Here is a 16,359-nt window from a genome sequence, read left to right as displayed (position 1 = left end):
GCGAGGTGCCGCATCGGCGGCCATGTCGTCCCGCGCAGAGGTGGGCGAGCAGCACGAAAGACTTCTTTTTATTTAACTTGCATGTCTTCCCGCGAATTTAACTACTAATAAGTGGAAGCTGCCAGCTTCCACTTTTTAGTATTTAAAAACGGACCGGTGATTGTGTTGGCCGCGTGATTTTACACGATCGTGCCGAAGAGAGACGCTCGAGGGAGTTAGCGAAAGTCGCACGGGCAGAGGGGAGACCGAGGCCTCCGGCAGTCTGCACCGCCTCGCGAAAGGGAAGCAGCTTGGACTTGGGTGCGCGGTCGTCTGATCGAACGCTCCCGGATCGAGCTGACCGCGGCGCCAGCAGACCTTAATGTTCAGGAAAGGGACTTTCATAGTAGGTCGTCACTGTCATAGATGGGCCAGATAGTGCCAGGATGCGTCCCGCTCGCCCACAAAACGTGGAGACAATGTTGGTTAATAAAAATCTCTCTCTCAAAACGTGCCGAAAGCGTTGCCGGTGTGGTGCAGACCAGCAGCATGACCATACCCCTGGAGAGGGCCGCCAGCCTGACCATACCCCCCCACCCCTCGAGGAGGCCGCCTCCGGCGGCCAGGACCATACCCCCCTACCCTTTTGGCCGGCTACCATACCTTACCAGCCAAAACTGTCGAACCCGTGGGCTCAAGGCTGTGGAATGCTGGCCACAACTCTCTCCACACACGGCGTTGACTGCTCAACTGCGGCCCGATCGTCCAAACAAGGGACGCCCAAGGTATGTCACCGGCCCGATCGCCTCGCTCACGCGCTGCTGCCCGCACCCATCTTGCCGACAGCCTCCGCGTCGCTGTCAAGGTGGTCACGCTTGTGTGCGTCTCGTGTGCACTCTGACCAATCCGGTGCCGCTGCCCTATCTGCCGCACTTCAGCACCTCGGCTGGACTCTGTTCACGTCCCGACTGCTCTCTCTTGTACTGCATCACCTCTTCACACCGACCAAACTCCACTCTTCGCACCGTGACGCCTCCTGCCCACAGGTGCGTCGAGCTCTGGCGTCTGGCGTTCCGGTGCCAGGCGACATAGCTCCACGTCCAAGGCACTGTATCGGTTTGCTGGCGGTGCCTTGGTCGCGGCGGGAGCAGACTCGTATTCTGGTAGCACCTCACACACTGGCTGCTGGTCTTAGCACATGGCGCACATTTGCAAGCCCGGTCCCGCTTGCTGTCTCGCTCTCGTGGCGCTTCCAGCTCGCCGCGCCACTCCCAAGGCTCGCTCCCGTTCAGCGCAACTCGTTCCGCTGTGGGCCCCGTGCTCCCGTAACAGGCACACTCCTCTCGTGTAAAGTACTCTAGCACATCGCGGCTCACCACCAAAGCAGCTCCCGGCACCCCTCCGCCGCAGCTTGCCGCGGCTGCTTGCCAACGCTGCCTGCCAGCGCTGCCCACCCTCGCCCCTCGCTCCCGCTGCCGGCCTGCCGCTCCCGGCTTGCCTCCCACACCAGCTCACACGAGCCCCTCGGGGAGGAGGGCGAAGCCCTTCTCGTCCCCGGCAGCCTGCCACGCGCGCAACCGCTTGATCGCGGCCGTCATGCCGCCCTCGGCGAAGGCCGCCCTGCAGATGCGCCGCTTCTCCTCGAGCCGCGCCGCGAACTCGGCCGGGTACTTCGCGGACTTGAGCTGGTTCAGCCGCGTGCTCAGGTAGGCCATGTTAGACCAGTGCGCGATGTCGAGCGAGATGGCCTCCGCCTTCTCGTCCTTGTCGCCGAGCTTGACCTTCGCCTTCTGAGCCTCGACCACGCCCTCATGCACCGGCTTCTGGTGGTCGAGCTGCGCGAGCCCCTTGGCGCGGTCACTCGCGCATTGCTCAGGCCCGCCCTTGTAGTTCTCCTCCGCCCACAACATCATCTCCTGCGGCGTGCAGCCGAGCAGCCTCACGAGCTCCGTGTCCCTCATCCTCGTAGGGTCGCCGCCACCGATCGCCCGCTTGGCGATCGAGCGCACGAACATGCCCGCGCCGCACCGCTCGCTGTGCCCCGCGCCGCCCTTGCAGAACCAGTAGGCGGTGTGCGAGAGTGGGCACACCTGGCTGCCGCACCGCTCGTCTTCGCAGGAGCACTTGGCGCGTAGGGTCTCCGTCTCCTCGCACACCCCGCCGCCGCAGCCGTCGCAGCCGAGCACACACTCGCTGCGCGGCCGCTTCGACTCGTCACACACCCCGCCGCCGCAGCCGTCGCAGCCGAGCACACACTGGCTGCGCTGCCGCTTCGACTCGTCGCACACCCCGCCGCCGCAGCCGTCGCAGCCGAGCACACATTGGCTGCGCCGCCGCTTCGACTCGTCGCACACCCCGCCGCCGCAGCCGTCGCAGCCGAGCACACACTGGCTGCGCTGCCGCTTCGACGTGTTGCACACCCCGCCGCCGCAGCCGTCGCAGCCGAGCACACACTGGTTGCGCTGCCGCTTCGACTCGTCGCACAGCCCGACGCCGCAGCCGTCGCAGCCAAGCACACAGCGGCTGCGCTGCCGCTTCGACGTGTCGCACACCCCGCCGCCGCAGCCGTCGCAGCCGAGCACACACTGGCTGCGCTGCCGCTTCGACGTGTTGCACACCCCGCCGCCGCAATCTGAGTGGTCGCAGAGGCATTGCCACCGCGGCATTTTGCTGTCTTTGCAGAGGCCGCTGCCCAGCGCTGCCCACGTGCACACCCCAGCGTGGCCGTCGGGTTTGACGCATCCGGTGGTGCGTTTGCAGGCAGTCTCGCTACGCTCGATCGCAGCCATCTTATCTGCGCCCTGCGGGTCGCGCTTTCTTTTGTTTTGGAACCAGTCCTGCACCTGCAGTTGAGGTCTCAGCTGTGTTAGGCGGCGACGGGCGACGAGGAGGGGTGAGGTAGGAGGCGAGATTTGATGCGAGAGGGGAGGGTGGAGGGGAGGGGCGAGACGAGGGTAGGAGAGAGTCATGCGACGAGACGGCTCGAGAGGAGAGGCGGTAGGCGGGAGGGAGGGCTCGCCTGTTCGGGCGTGACACCAAGCGCATTCGCGAGCCGGTTGCGCTCCTCGCGATCCGGGTGGGTCCCCTTGCCGTGCGTCCTTGCCTCGTAGGTCGCTTGCAGCAGATCGAGATCGTCCGGGCTGGGGGCCCACCGCCCACGCTTCGCGGCGGGTGCAGGTGTCGCCTTCCGTGCAGCTTTTGTTTTCCGTTTGCCGGACGTCTTCCCGGGAGCGTTCTCCTGGGCTGGCGGACGGACGAGCAGCGGCTGCAGCGACACGAAGGTGTGCTCCTACTCGCTGCGTCGTGGACAGTCACAATCTGAGCCGTCGCTCTCGTGCTCTCAGGATCATGTTCCTCGTCGAGTTTCTCGTTCGCAGCGGTGCGCCAGCGCACGCGGAAGTGCGCTCCGCAATATGACGTCACGTGGCCCTGCCAATCGCCCCGCCGCACCTGCGAGTTTGGGCGACATCGAGAGACCATCCCGAGATCAGCCGAGATCAGCCGAGATCAGCCGAGGTCAGCCGAGATCAGCCGTCCGCGCGCCTTTGCCGCACCGCCGAGGCGAACGCCCTGCACAGAGCCCGAGGATTGGCGCAGCAGAAGTTTCTCCCCGAGCAGGGCACGCACGGCGGCGGGCTGACCGGCGGCAGGCTGACCGGCGGAGCCCGCGCACGTCAGCGCCGTGCCGCGCTGCCCGGCCTCGAGCCCCGCTCCGCCCGCTGCCGACGCGTCCGGCCCGCCGCCCGAGAATGCGCCGCTCCCACCGGACGCCACCGCGCTGCCGCCGCCACCACCGCCGCCGCGCCGCCCACCCGCGCCCTTGCCTCGCTTCGTGACGGCGGTGCTCTCGCTGCTGCTCCCGCCCTCGCCGCCTCCCCCGTCGCCGCCGCCCGCCCCGCCGCCGCCCTCGCCTCCTCCTCCGTCCGCCATGCCGCCGCTCTCGCCCTCGCCTCCAGCCGCGCCGCCCTCGGCAGCCGCAGCCTCGCCGCCAGCGCCGCCTGGCTCGCCCTCGTCCGAGTCGGACGCCTCGCCGGCGCTCTGCGGACTGACGCTGACCGCTCCGCACGCGTCGGGGCGCCTCCCTCGTCGCTGTCAGCGGCAGGGCTGCGCTCACGCCGCTGACACTGCTCAGGCGAGCTCGACGCCTGCGCCAGGAGCGACTGCCGCAGGCCGCTAGCGCTCTTGACCCCGTCGCCGCCGTCGAGATAGGCGGGGGAGGGGGCAGCTGCGGTGCTGGCGGCGCTCCTCGCGGGAAGCGGCGCGGCTGGCGCCGTGAGGCCGAGCCGGAGGTGCCGTTTGGCGGTTTTGGCGCGGCGTTCGCCGGGGTTGCCCTTGCAGCTGCAGCGGCCGGCGCACACCGTCCCCGCGGGCGGCGGTGCGGCGGCATGGCGTGTGCCGTGGCTGCACGCGGGGGCGCCATCGCCGACGACGGTGGTGCCGTTTGCGTTGCTCGCGGCCGCCTCGCGCCTGACCTGTGCGGGTCGGGTTTCGATATCGGTGAGATAATCATGCTCATTTCGGGGCGGGGCGGGTTCGCGTTTTGTGGCGTGCCTCGCGTGTGTCCTCGGGCTGAGGGAGCAATAATTACTCGTGTCTTGGGAGGGGTAGAGCTAGCTGCTCTCCTCTGCCGGCGTGCAGCGAAAGTAGCCGACGTACCGCGTCCGCTCACCCGTGCTCATCGAATCAACCTCGGACCGGAGGGGTGCGCTACGGAGGGGTGCGCCACGCAGAGTAGCGAGGACGAGGCAGATGAAAGCTCCCGACTGCAGGACTTGCACCTCGCCCTTCGAAAGACGCGTCCCGTTGACGAAGGTGCCGTTGGACGACGTGTCGACGATACACAGCTCGCCAGTTTCTGCGCAGAAGAGTCGGCAGTGGGAGGCCGATATCACCGGCTGTGGAAGCACCAGGGTCATCCTCGGGTCACGTCCAACGGCCAGAGAATTCTGCCGGTCCACCCGGAAGACTAGCTCCTTGCTGTCCGGGGCAACGAAGGTGACGTCGAAGTCCGACTGCACGCCCACCTGCGCGATGGAGGGAGGGAGTGAGACGTTCGACTACTACCGCTAGCGATGCAATCGAGCAGAGAGTGTGTGGCGCATAAGGAGGAACCGAGAGGCTAGGCACGACTCGGCACATAACGGAGCGCGTAGATGAGCATGGCATGGCGTGGCATAGCGTAGGCGGTGCGGGCAGAGAGCGGGGCGAGCGGGAGAGAGGGGAGAGCGAGGTGAACTCAGGGCCCGGCGACAGGTGGACATAGAGCGGCGACCTTGCGCGGCGAGCCATCGTAGCCGTTGAGCTCGCCCTCGGCGTTCCACGCTTCGTCCTCTGGTGCGGCAGACGCCGCCGTCTTGTTCGTCTCGGCGGCCGGATTGCCGGCGTCAGGCTCCGCCGCGGCCTCGACCTTGCCGCCGGCCTCGGAAGCCGGCGACGCGCCCTTCGTCGCGTCGGCCTTCTCCTCGCCCGCGGTCGGGGCGGGCTCGTCGGCGGGCTCGTCGGCGGCCGTGGGCGGCGCGGCCTCCTTCTGCTCGGCCTTCCCCTCCGACCCGGCCTGCGGTGCGCGTCGAAATATTTATGGGGAGGTGGGTTCGGCGGGCGGGCGCGAGGAAGCTGAGAGTGGGCGTGCCTTCGGCTTGGGCTCCGTGGGCTCGCCGGCAGACAGGGTGGGGTCGGCGGCGGCGGGCGCCGCGTCTGCCGCGGCCGGCTCTGCGGCCTCGACCTGACGAACGGGGAAGGGGGGTGGGACTCGATGTGCGCGTCGTCGCCGATGCGCGCATGCAGGAAGGGCGAAGGGGGGCGTCGGGCGCGCCACGGTTTTCTCGAGTCTCGTGGGCGGTTGGACGATCTTTTCGTCGTCGGCGGCGGTGGACAGCGGCTTCGACTCGGTAGCACTCATCGTTGGCAACAAACAACCGATATATACATACGTACTAGCAGACGCCTCACAAGCAGCCGACAAGAAGAAAGGCGCGAAGAAGGACGTCACTCGTTTTCTTTCTTTCTTTTTCGAAGGTGCACCTTAACTGTGACGGAAGTCGGCCGGCAGCCCCACCTGGCGGCCGGGAAATTCTTTTTTGGACGTCCGTTTCCGTAAAAGCGAAGAGAAATGTCTACATACACCGCGAACTCCTGCACAACCGCGCCTCCGCGTCCAAGCTCACTCATTTGCGCACGCCGGACCTGCGTGGAGCGACGGCAACTGCAATGATCCGGCCCGACCGGGAGTATTCTGGACTTTTCATGGACATGGTAACGACAGCCTCTGCTGGGTTTGCGCGACGTCCTGTGGAGGCTATCGCTCTCTCAAGCCAACCCGTTCTGCCGTTCAACGAGGCTGCTTAGGCCGCATTTGCGCACGCTGGACCTGCGTGAAGCGACGGTAACTGGAATGTTCCGGCCCGACCTTTTGAGGCCTTCCCGTTCAACGAGGCTGCTTGGGACTCATGCCGACCAGTCCGATGGCAGCGTTCTGCTGCTCGCAACCGGCACGGTGCCAGTGAACACCCACTTTCTTGCGGCAAAGGGTGTTCGTGTGCGGGACTTTCTTTGAAAAAGAATTTCTCCACGGGTCGCGGTTTCTTTTTGGTGCGCATCCTGCCAGGAAAGTTCACTCCTCTTGCTTCAAGGGTGGGCAGCACAGAGTCTTTCCCCTGACTAGCAGTCCTCTAACCTCGCACGCGCGACGAGCCGTCTCTTGCGCATCTACCTAATGAGGCGCTGGCTACTCTGCACGGGTACCCGCCGCACCGCCAAGCGCACTGAGTGGACCTTCTCTTCGCCTACGAGCTTCTTCCTCCACACCCCAGTGCCCAACTTTTTGTCACGCGGCCGAAAAGCTCTGCGGAAATCGAACCTTGGGGTGCTCCTAGGGCTTAGGGGCACCACCGACCCGTGGGGGATCGTTCCCCGAAATAAAATATTCCCTGCTCTGGTCAGCGTCTGAGGTCTGACACGCAGGTGACGGTCGTGAACCCTAGCGCTACACATCAGTCCACAGCTCGTTTGCTCAGCGTCAGGACGCGGAGCCTTCCCTAGCAGTAGAGAGAGGGCGAGGAGCCGAGCGAGGAGCCGACATGACGGCAAACCCCAGGGGTCATCATATCATGATGCAGGCTCTACTGGGCGATGCAAGGTCACTTCCCCCTTGTGTTCGTCCCGCTCTCGTCGTTCTCTCTCTCCTTCCGCGCTATTCTTTGTCTCTTCATCGTATGTAGAAAGATGAACATCGTCGCTAGCCGAAAAAAGAATTCTCCCACCCTGCGGCGCGCCTCCCCACCGGAGACAGTCATGCCTGCTGACTCAGCGCTGGGCAAAGAAACCAAGGTGCCGTGAGCGTCACAAATCGGTGATCGCGCGTCAGGGCGGGTCGCACAGCACACGCACACGCACACACACACACACACACGCACACACACACACACACACACACACACACACACACACACACACACACACACACACACACACACACACACACACACACACACACACACACACACACACACACACACACACACACACACACACACACACACACACACACACACACACACACACACACACACACACACACACACACACACACACACACACACAAAACAAACAAAGTGTGAGTGTTAGAGTTGTTTGGTATTGCTACTCGCATAATGTGGGTAAACGAAAAAAGTAGCGCCCAATTCGTCTACGTACGGCTTAGTGTGTGGTTGGGGTGGCCTCAGGCATCCCCAAGGGAGCCTCTGCGGTGCCACATAAGCAGCTTAGTGATTGTCGAGACTTTAAGGGATTCGTTTGAAGATCTCGCAAACAAGACAGACACTACTATGGTCACCAGTAAACGAAAATTCGACTTTGAGGACTGAGGGATAATATCTCAACAGACTGGGTGAGAGCATAGCATTATTATTGCATATTAGGCCGCATAAGGTCAGACTTGACCCCACAAGCATCCAGAACCCGATGCTCCGGCTCGACTGTGCCGGCACACTGCCTCCTCGCGCACGCGGCTAGCAGGCCGTTGCGGCCCGTGGTGCACCAGAGAGAGAGGTCGACGCGTTGCCCCCGCTGGCGACCCCGCGCGGCTCAGGCCGGCCAGAAGGTGTGTGGTGACGGCACCGTGGCAGGAGTGCGGAGATGAGCTCGCCGAACGCGAGCAGCAGATGGCCAAAGTGTGCCAGCGCGAGAGCCTCGCGAGCGGGCGCAGAAGGAGCTCGCCGTGACACGATGCCGGGCGGTGGTGGTGCTCTGGCGACTGTGCACAGTGGGCAAAGTCAGGCTGCAGCAGGGCAGCACGATGGTAGTGCCCTGCTGCAGCCTGGCCTGACATGCACAGGGCGAACAGAGGCGGTACTATCGTCCGGCGCTCGTCGTCGAATCTGGGCGAACTTCGACCGCCGCCACAGCTCACCACGAGCACGCAGCGACAAAATGCTGACTGTACGGAAGTTGAGGCTGGTCGAGAGGAAGAGGCTGCCGTGCGAGCCGGCAGCTGGCTGGCTCGGGCGGACTGACTCCGGCGTGTTTTTTCGGCTTCTTCTTTCATAGTAGCGTATACGCTACTTTCGTTTACCCACATTCTGCGAGTAAAAATCTCACACACACACACACACACACACACACACACACACACACACACACACACACACACACACACACACACACACACACACACACACACACACACACACACACACACACACACACACACCGCTGCTAGAGTTGCGCCGCGGGGAGGGCTCGGGGCCCCCCCACTCCAGGCTATCATTTTCCGCTATTTTTTGTGTCACGGCGCTTCCCTGTTAGTCCAAGGCACCTGTTCGTGAGATGCTTTCGCTGTCCTCAATATGGCTGCTGGTAGCCAAGCCGCCACCGATCGGGAACCATTCGCCACCGCTTGCGCCAAACTACTCCCCTCCGCCCGCTCCGACGCCGCCTCTGCCTCCGCCGTCGCCTCTGCCTCCGTCGCCGTCCTCCCCACCGCCACCCTCCCCGCCACCGCCCTCGCCGCCGCCGCCCTCGCCCTCGCCGCCTCGGCTCGTCGAGTGCGGTGCGGTCGAGCTCCTCTCAAGCGCGTTGCCGCCCCCGCCGCCCCGGCGCGCGAGCAACAAGCCGCCCTCCCCCGCGTCCGCCACCGGCTCCGCGGCGTCACTGTGGTGCTGCTCGCGCGGCGGCGTTCACTGCGAGGTGGCGGGCGAGGGTTCTCCCTCTGGCGGCTGGTGGCGGAATGCGAGCGGCTGGATGCAGGGTCCCGCCCTCGCCGTCTCGTCGCTGCACCTCGTCGGCGCCGAGCTGGCGCGTGCCGCACTCTTGCCGCGTGCCGCACTCTGTCAGAGTCCGCGGCCCACGGAGCACACCTGCGTGCGCACGGGGGACCGTGCGTGCACACATGGATGCCACCTCCCCGCCGCCTCGTCCGCGCATGGTTGCGACGTCGGGCCTGTCCCCGGCCCCATCCCCGCCGTGGCGTCGCCCCACGTCTCAAAGAGGGGACGCGAGCCCTCTCTCTTCGTCACGCTGCGCCGGGCCTCAGTGGTCCCGTCCTCCCACCCCGCCGTTGCGTCTCCACCCCGCACGCCCCTCTCCGCAGGCGCCCGGCGTCCTCCCCGACGCGCTGGCGGAGCTGGCGGAGCTGCGTGAGTTGCGGCTCTCCGCGGCGGCACACCTGACAGGCACCCTCCCCGCCTCGGCGCTCCTCTCTCTGGCAGCGCTCGAGGTGCTCGAGCTCACTCGGGTGAACGTGTCGGGCACCCTCCCCGCCGGCCTCCTCGCCTCCCTCCCCCTCCTCGACGATCTCGCCCTCTCCGGCACCCGCCTCAGCGGCTGCCTCGCGGTCCGGCCACTTCTTCATGTACGGCGGCGACGCATTTCTTCTTTAGGCACCCGCCTCAGCGGCACGCTTCCCCTCTCTGTCGGGGAGGCCGGCTCGGCGCTCGAGGAGCTGACGCTGCGAGGCGCGCCTCTTGGCCGCACCGCAAAAGTCCTTCTTGTTTGCACGCCAGCCGCTGTTCGCTTTTAGGCACACCTCTGAGCGGCACGCTGCCGCGCCAGCTTGGCGACCTCCGCGCCTCCGCTCGATCCATCCTCGTGATCCCATCTCAGCCTCAGTCATGTCGGCACCGCAGGTGATCTGCGCCACCTCGAGGCGCTCGACTTGTCGCTCACGCGCGTCAGCGGCACCCTCGCCACCCCCCCCCCCCTCCCCACCCTGCCAGCTCGGCCGCATCTCTCTGCCTTGCGGTCGCCTGGCATCTCTCTGCGGCCTATAATACTCTGAGAGTGCAACGTACTGCAGGCACCCTCCCCCTCCAGCTCGGCCGCATCTCCGACCTCGAGCTCCTTCACCTCTCCAGCGCGGCCATCTCCGGCACTCTGCCCGCCGAGCTCTTCACAGCCCTCGGCCCCACGCCGGTGGAGCTCGTCGTGCGCCGCGTGTTTCTGTTTCACGCCGCGGGTGGCGTTCCCTGGCGTTAGGCCCCGCGCTGGTCGAGCTCGACCTCTCCCTCACGCTACTCAGCGGCTCGCTGCCGGCGAGCATCTCTCTCCGCCCCACCGTGTTCCCTTTAAGGTTGGGGGCTCTCCTCTTTTAGGCTCGCTGCCGGCGAGCATCTCCGCCGCGACGGCGCTGCAGCTTTGCTATCTGCCGCAGGACCGGCTGCGCTGCCCGCTGCCGCCGCTGCCGCAGCAGTGCGCGCTCGGCAAAGACGGCGGGCGGCTGTTTTGCGAGCTGCGTCTCGGGAACGACCACTACGGCGTCAACGTGAGCGAGCGAGTTCTCGACACCCTCCTCACCACCGCCGCCGTGCTGTGCTCGCTCGCGGCCGTCGCCGCGCTGGCCGCAAAGACTCGCCGGTGGCGCAGGCGGCGGGCGGAGCGGAGGCGCGTGCGCAAGGAGCGGCGGCAGGTGGGCAAGGAGCTCGCATCTCGGGGTCATCTCGGGGTCATCTCGGGGTCATCTCGGGTCATCTCGGGTCATCTCGGGTCATCTCGGGTCATCTCGGGTCATCTCGGCAGGTGGACACGGAGCTCGCCTCCATCTTCGACAGCCGCGCAGAGGCGTTCGACACGCTCGAGATGCGCGAGGCGGCGAGGCGGCGCGCCGAGGCGACGCTCGTCCGCGACGCGGGCGCCGAGCTCTCTCGGCATTTGCTTGCGGGGGTACTTCTTTGTTTGTGCATCCGTCTTTCTTTCTTAGGCGCCATACTCGGCACCTTCGCGTCGGTGCGCGCTAGGGTCGCCCCAGGGCGCGCCTACGCTTCGCTCGCTGGCGGAGGCGGCGAGCAGCGGGGACATGACGAGGCGAACGATGAGATGATCCTGAGATGATCCGAGACGTTCCGAGGTTAGGCGGCGAGCAGCAAGGAGACGAGGCGGCGTCCGAGGACGCGACCCGAGCCAGTCCGTCGGGCGGCCTCGTCGGGCGGCACGTGCAAGCGCGGCTGACCGGTGGGAGGGTGGTGAGCGGCGTGGTGACACGGCAGGTGTGCACCGCTCCCCGCACACACACACGCCGTGCCGCACACGCGCCGGGGCGAGCACTTGTCCACGCCGCGCTCCTGTGGACGCGAAGGGCCCGAGGGCTGCCTGGCCGTGGACCCTACCCCCCCGCCCCCCTTGCGTGTGTGGAGACGGCTACTTCGCCTCCCTTGCTTCCCCAGGTGGGCGGGCGAGTGCGCGTCGAGTCCGTGCCACGGCCGTCCTCGCCCGTGCTCGACCGGCCGCCCTCGTGCTGGGCCGACGAGGGGGACGCGACGCCGATCGGGGAGGCTGAAGCCATCCTGATGCGCGCGACGCGTGGGGTAGCATCCACGAGGCAAGAGGGCGACGAGGAGAGGATGTTTCCGGACCGGAGGCTCCGCCGGCCAAGCGGGCCGCCGCCCATGCCGCCGCCGCTGCCCTCGGTCGTGCCCTCGGTCATGCCCTCGGCGCCGCCTTCGAGGTCCTCGGGAGCGATCTCCCTCCCCGAGTGGGCGTTGGCAGCGCCCTTGCCCGAGGGCGAGCCCGAGGAGGCTGTGCTGCCGCCGCCGCCACCGGGCGGGCCAATCTCCCTGCCTGACGGGGCAGAAGCAGCCACCCATTCCTGGGTTGCGGTGAAGGCGGAGGCGGCGGCGGCGGCGGGGGCGGCGGCGGAGCAGGTGGTGGCGGCCGATGCGGCGAGGGTGGCGGCGGAGCAGGCGGCGGCCGCAGAGAAGGCCCACCTCGAGGAGCAGGCTGCTGCCGAGGCGGCTGCGGCAGAGGCGGCTGACGCAGAGGCGGCTGTGGCAGAGGCGGAGGCTGCTGTTTTGGAGGAGGCCGCCCGAGCCGAGGCTGAGAAAGCGGCGCAGGAGGAGGCTGCAAGGGTGGCGGCTGAGGAGGCGGCGAAGGAGGCGGAGAGGGCGGCGGAGGCGGAGGCTGCTGCGGCGGCAGAGGCAGAGACTGCTGCGGCGGCGGCGGCGGAGGCTGCTGCGGCGGCAGAGGCAGAGACTGCTGCGGCGGCGGCGGCGGAGGCTGCTGCGGCGGCAGAGGCGGAGGCTGCCGCGGCGGCGGAGGCAGAGACTGCTGCGGCGGCGGCGGCGGAGGCTGCCGCGGCGGCAGAGGCAGAGACTGCTGCGGCGGCGGCGGCGGAGGCTGCTGCGGCGGCAGAGGCAGAGACTGCTGCGGCGGCGGCGGCGGAGGCTGCTGCGGCGGCAGAGGCGGAGGCTGCTGCGGCGGCGGAGCGTCTTCGCCTGGAGGACGCTGCGACATCCCCCTTGCCTGAGAGCGACGGCGAGGGCGAGCCCGAGCCGGCTTTTTTACCGCCGCCGCCACGACCGGACGGGGGGGACCAGCGGGAGTGTGGCGGGACTGTGGTGTGACTGCGCCGCTCGCCAGCGCTGCTGTTGAGCGCCAGCTGCTGCTCCCTTCAGCCAGACGGCCGGGCCTGCGCAGCACGACCGCTGGCCTTCCTCCTGCACCACAGGAGCGCGCCAAGGCGCGCGTCTTTAGCATGCCGCGTGTCCATCGGGGTTCGGGGTTCGGGCGCAAAGATTACTTAAGACCGCAAGTCTCGACACGGAGTGAAAACTTGCCCTACGCGCTACGGCACCCGCCCCCCCTACGGCTTTTACGGGAACGGCTTTAGTTGGATCCCCCGCCTGGGCGGGGTCCCCACCACACCTTGTGTGTGTGACTTGCACACCGAAGCAGGGTTCTGCTCGAGCAGAGAGAGCCAGTCCTGCTGCTCGCTAGAGCCGCAGTAGCACTTGATGGCTGCGTGCGCGAAAACGCGCATGTCCGTAGTTCATGTGTACGGTTGGTTCTCATACTGCTGGCTGGCCACCGTGAACCTGGTTCGGTGGTTGCTCGTGCGAGCCGCAGTAGCACGTGAACAAGGGAGGTGGCGGCGAAGGCGGCGAAGGCGGCGAAGGCAGCGAAGGCGGTGAAGGCGGCGGGGACGGCGGGGACGGCGGGGACGGCGGGGACGGCGGGGACGGCGGGGACGGCGGGGGCTGCATTTGCACTTGCCCGAGCAGGGCACTCCGGAGCACTTGCAACACCATCTCTCTCTCTCTCTCTCTCTCTCTCTCTCTCTCTCTCTCTCTCTCTCTCTCTCTCTCTCTCTCTCTCTCTCTCTCTCTCTCTCTCTCTCTCTCTCTCGCTCTCTCGCTCTCTCTCCCAGTCTAGTTGGAGCACTTGGAGCACTTGGAGTGCAGTCGGTGACCTCACATCCAGGGCCGGGGAGGAGAGAAGCGCACCCAGCGGGCCAGACGATCGGTATCGGGTTGCGGGCTAGAGAGCCCTAGCCCTGGGGGGTGCGCGTTCGCAGGGAAAGGGCCGTAAAGTAAACACGGGTCTCCGAGAGGGCTCCGTGTACCGGGTTTCCCCTTAAGCTTAACTGCAGAACGCCCCCTCTACTCGGAGCTAGTGGACACGGACGCGACACCACACGTCACGTACGCACATACACGACTGCCTAATGTGTACTTTGCCCGGCTCCCCAGGGCCCCGTCCCCCGCCCGTCAGGGTGAACCTTCGGTCTGGTTCGGTCTCTTGTAGAGAGAGATTTTTAGCAATACCAAACAAATCTAACACTCACGCGTCATTTGGGGCCTGGAGCCCTGTTCACGCGCGCGCGAGACGTGCAGACAGGGTTGCCAGGTGAGAGCGAATGGCGCGGTTCACGCCTCGCACAACAGAGAGAGAGATGCGCTCTGCATGGTGGGACATAAAATTTTGTTTGTTCTCTTGTAAAGAAAGAAAAGAAAGAAAATGGACAACCCAAAGGAGGGATGGGAGGACGGCACGCCGCCACCACACAGGTCTAACACTCACACGTCATTTGGAGAGTTGTTTGGTATTGCTAAAAATCTCTCTCTCTCTCTCCACACAGGGATTTTAAGGAGAGGAGTGTGGTGCGCTAGCCGTCGCCCACCCTTGGGCGTCCGCCTCTTCCTATCTCTCTTCGCAGTCTCTCGCCGATTCTCGCTGCAACCTTCATGCCACCTCGCGGTCGTCCGAAAAAGAAAGAAAGAAAACAGACGCCCCAAGGGAGGGATGGGAGGACGGCACGCCGCCAGCCACCACACAGGGGTCTCTTGTCTGTGAACTTGGAGCACTTGGAGTGCAGTCATTAACCTCACGCCCAGGACCGGGGAGCTGAGAAGCGCACCCAGTTGGCCGGACGCTCGGCATCGGGTTACGGCAAGAGAGCCCCGCGTGGCATTTCTTTTTTATTCTTTCTTTTTTATGGCTCATCCATGACGCACAACAAGTGCTAAGCCTCCCCGCGCGCGCCTCCTCCCTGCGCGGTTCGAGCCTCGCGCCGCGCGGCTCGGCCGGCGCGGCTCGGCCGCCGCCGAGCCGCGCGCCGCGCCGGCGCCGTGGCAGCCGCCGACGCGTGCGCCGTCGCACCGCGCAGGTACTTCTTCTCCGGCCGGCTCGAGGCGGTGCGCCAGGACCCGGCGGGCGGGAACCGGACGCAGGAGTACGCCGAGCCCAACGAGGAGGGCCCGCACGAGGCCGACGTCGTCCCGCTCGTCAAGATTGCCGACCCAGTGCACGGCGCTCCTGCGTTCAACATCAACCCAATGTTGCTCGAGGGCATCCGGATGGGCGATCGGTTCTGGGAGCTCGCCAAGCTCACCACGTTTGGGGAGGTCGTCGACGCCATCTTCTACGAGGTCAAGTACGTTACCCCGTGGGTGCCAGGCACGCACGGCAAGCGCTCCAGCGGCATGCAGAGCGCCGTGCGCGGCGTGTCGAACGCGGGCACGCCCGGCATCGCCTACACCATGCTGCTCAAGCTCTTCCTGCTGCGGCTCACCCGCGACCAGGTGCGGTCGCTGCTGCGCCACCCGGACTCGCCCTACATCCGCGCAATCGGCTTCCTCTACCTGCGGCTCGGGCTGTACGACTTCAAGGAGCTCTGGGCGTGGTTCCAGCCGTACCTCGGCGACGACGACCAGTTCTTCATCGACGGCACCCCCGCCACCGCCACCACCATCGGCGAGTTTGTGCGCCGGCTGATGACTGACCAGGCCCCCCTCGCGGCTCGCGGCCACAGCAAGAAGCGCCGGCCCGCCGAATAAAGAAGAGTTGTGCGAACAGGACTTCTTCGGCGACCGGCTGCCGCGGCTCCCCGTCCTCGTGTCGCGCCAGATCGAGGACAAGCTGCAGAAGGCCGCGTCGGGCGTCACGGACGAGCCGCCGACGGAGGCGGGCGGCGGCGGCGGCGGCAGCGGTGGCGGCCCCCGACTCGCGCGCGCCCCTTCCCGGCGGCGCGTCTCTCTTCACGCCGTCCCGCTGCGAATAGGGTGGGGCCCGGAGGACGCGGAGCGGCTGAAGCGCAAGCGGGCGGAGCTGGCCGAGGCGGAGGGCAAGGTGCGCTCGCTGCGCAAGCTGCTGAGCGAGCGGGAAGCGCAGGCGGCGAGGCGGTAGCGGAAGAGCGGGGAGAGAGTGGGATGGCGGTTGTGAGAGCAAGTGAGGCCCAGCCCAGTCTTTGGTATCCTCTTTGGGGTTGATCAGAGGAAGGTAACATACATCGAGATCTCTGCGGGACACCAGTAGATTTGTTGAGTGGAGATCGTAGATGCCGATCAGAGATCTTCCACACACAGCATCTCTCACAAAACTCAGAGATCTTTAACTGAAGATAGCGAGATCTTGTTCTTGAGCTGCCGCCATCGGCACCTCGAGATCTCAGGCCGGAGACGGAGATGTTGACTTCGCGCCAAAGGCGCCTCGAGAATCGTGTGGCCGACTGGAGATTGCAAAATGGCGCGAAAAGGGTGGAGATCCGCTTGAAGGTGTGAAAGGAAAAGAGCACCCTTGGAAGGACGTCGATCCCCCCCCTGACACGCCTCTCCCCCACGAGATTGGAGATTGGAGATCGGAGATGAAGATCGGAGAACGCGTCTCCTTGTAAAT

The 16,359-nt window shown here is 66.0% G+C and overlaps 3 protein-coding genes across 3 annotated transcripts; 2 read left to right on the top strand and 1 right to left on the bottom strand.

The window, feature by feature from the left end:
• Positions 1 to 4,589: 4,589 nt before the first annotated feature.
• On the bottom strand, positions 4,590 to 5,878 carry EMIHUDRAFT_233049 (hypothetical protein; the record flags this gene model as incomplete). Its single annotated transcript, XM_005782729.1, has 3 exons — positions 4,590 to 5,003; positions 5,252 to 5,533; positions 5,795 to 5,878. 3 exons carry the CDS (start codon positions 5,876 to 5,878, stop codon positions 4,590 to 4,592), a joined length of 780 nt encoding a protein of 259 aa, XP_005782786.1.
• A 3,486-nt stretch (positions 5,879 to 9,364) lies between these two features.
• On the top strand, positions 9,365 to 12,996 carry EMIHUDRAFT_456618 (hypothetical protein; the record flags this gene model as incomplete). Its single annotated transcript, XM_005782728.1, has 9 exons — positions 9,365 to 9,400; positions 9,566 to 9,808; positions 10,288 to 10,429; positions 10,566 to 10,879; positions 10,990 to 11,133; positions 11,358 to 11,456; positions 11,634 to 11,888; positions 11,970 to 12,065; positions 12,714 to 12,996. 9 exons carry the CDS (start codon positions 9,365 to 9,367, stop codon positions 12,807 to 12,809), a joined length of 1,425 nt encoding a protein of 474 aa, XP_005782785.1. The 3' UTR covers positions 12,810 to 12,996.
• Positions 12,997 to 14,487: 1,491 nt separating this feature from the next.
• EMIHUDRAFT_456617 (hypothetical protein) lies at positions 14,488 to 16,108 on the top strand (the record flags this gene model as incomplete). The annotated part of the gene is made up of 4 exons (XM_005782727.1): positions 14,488 to 14,523; positions 14,889 to 15,446; positions 15,541 to 15,673; positions 15,746 to 16,108. The coding sequence occupies 4 exons, from the start codon at positions 14,488 to 14,490 to the stop codon at positions 15,868 to 15,870; spliced, it is 852 nt and encodes a 283-aa protein (XP_005782784.1). The 3' UTR covers positions 15,871 to 16,108.
• Between the last annotated feature and the right edge of the window lie 251 nt (positions 16,109 to 16,359).

This window comes from Emiliania huxleyi, assembly GCF_000372725.1.
Source record: "Emiliania huxleyi CCMP1516 chromosome Unknown EMIHUscaffold_187, whole genome shotgun sequence".
Lineage (NCBI taxonomy): Eukaryota > Haptophyta > Isochrysidales > Noelaerhabdaceae > Emiliania > Emiliania huxleyi.
The sequence above is the reverse complement of the archived record's forward strand: the minus strand, read 5'-3'. Positions and strand labels throughout refer to the sequence as shown.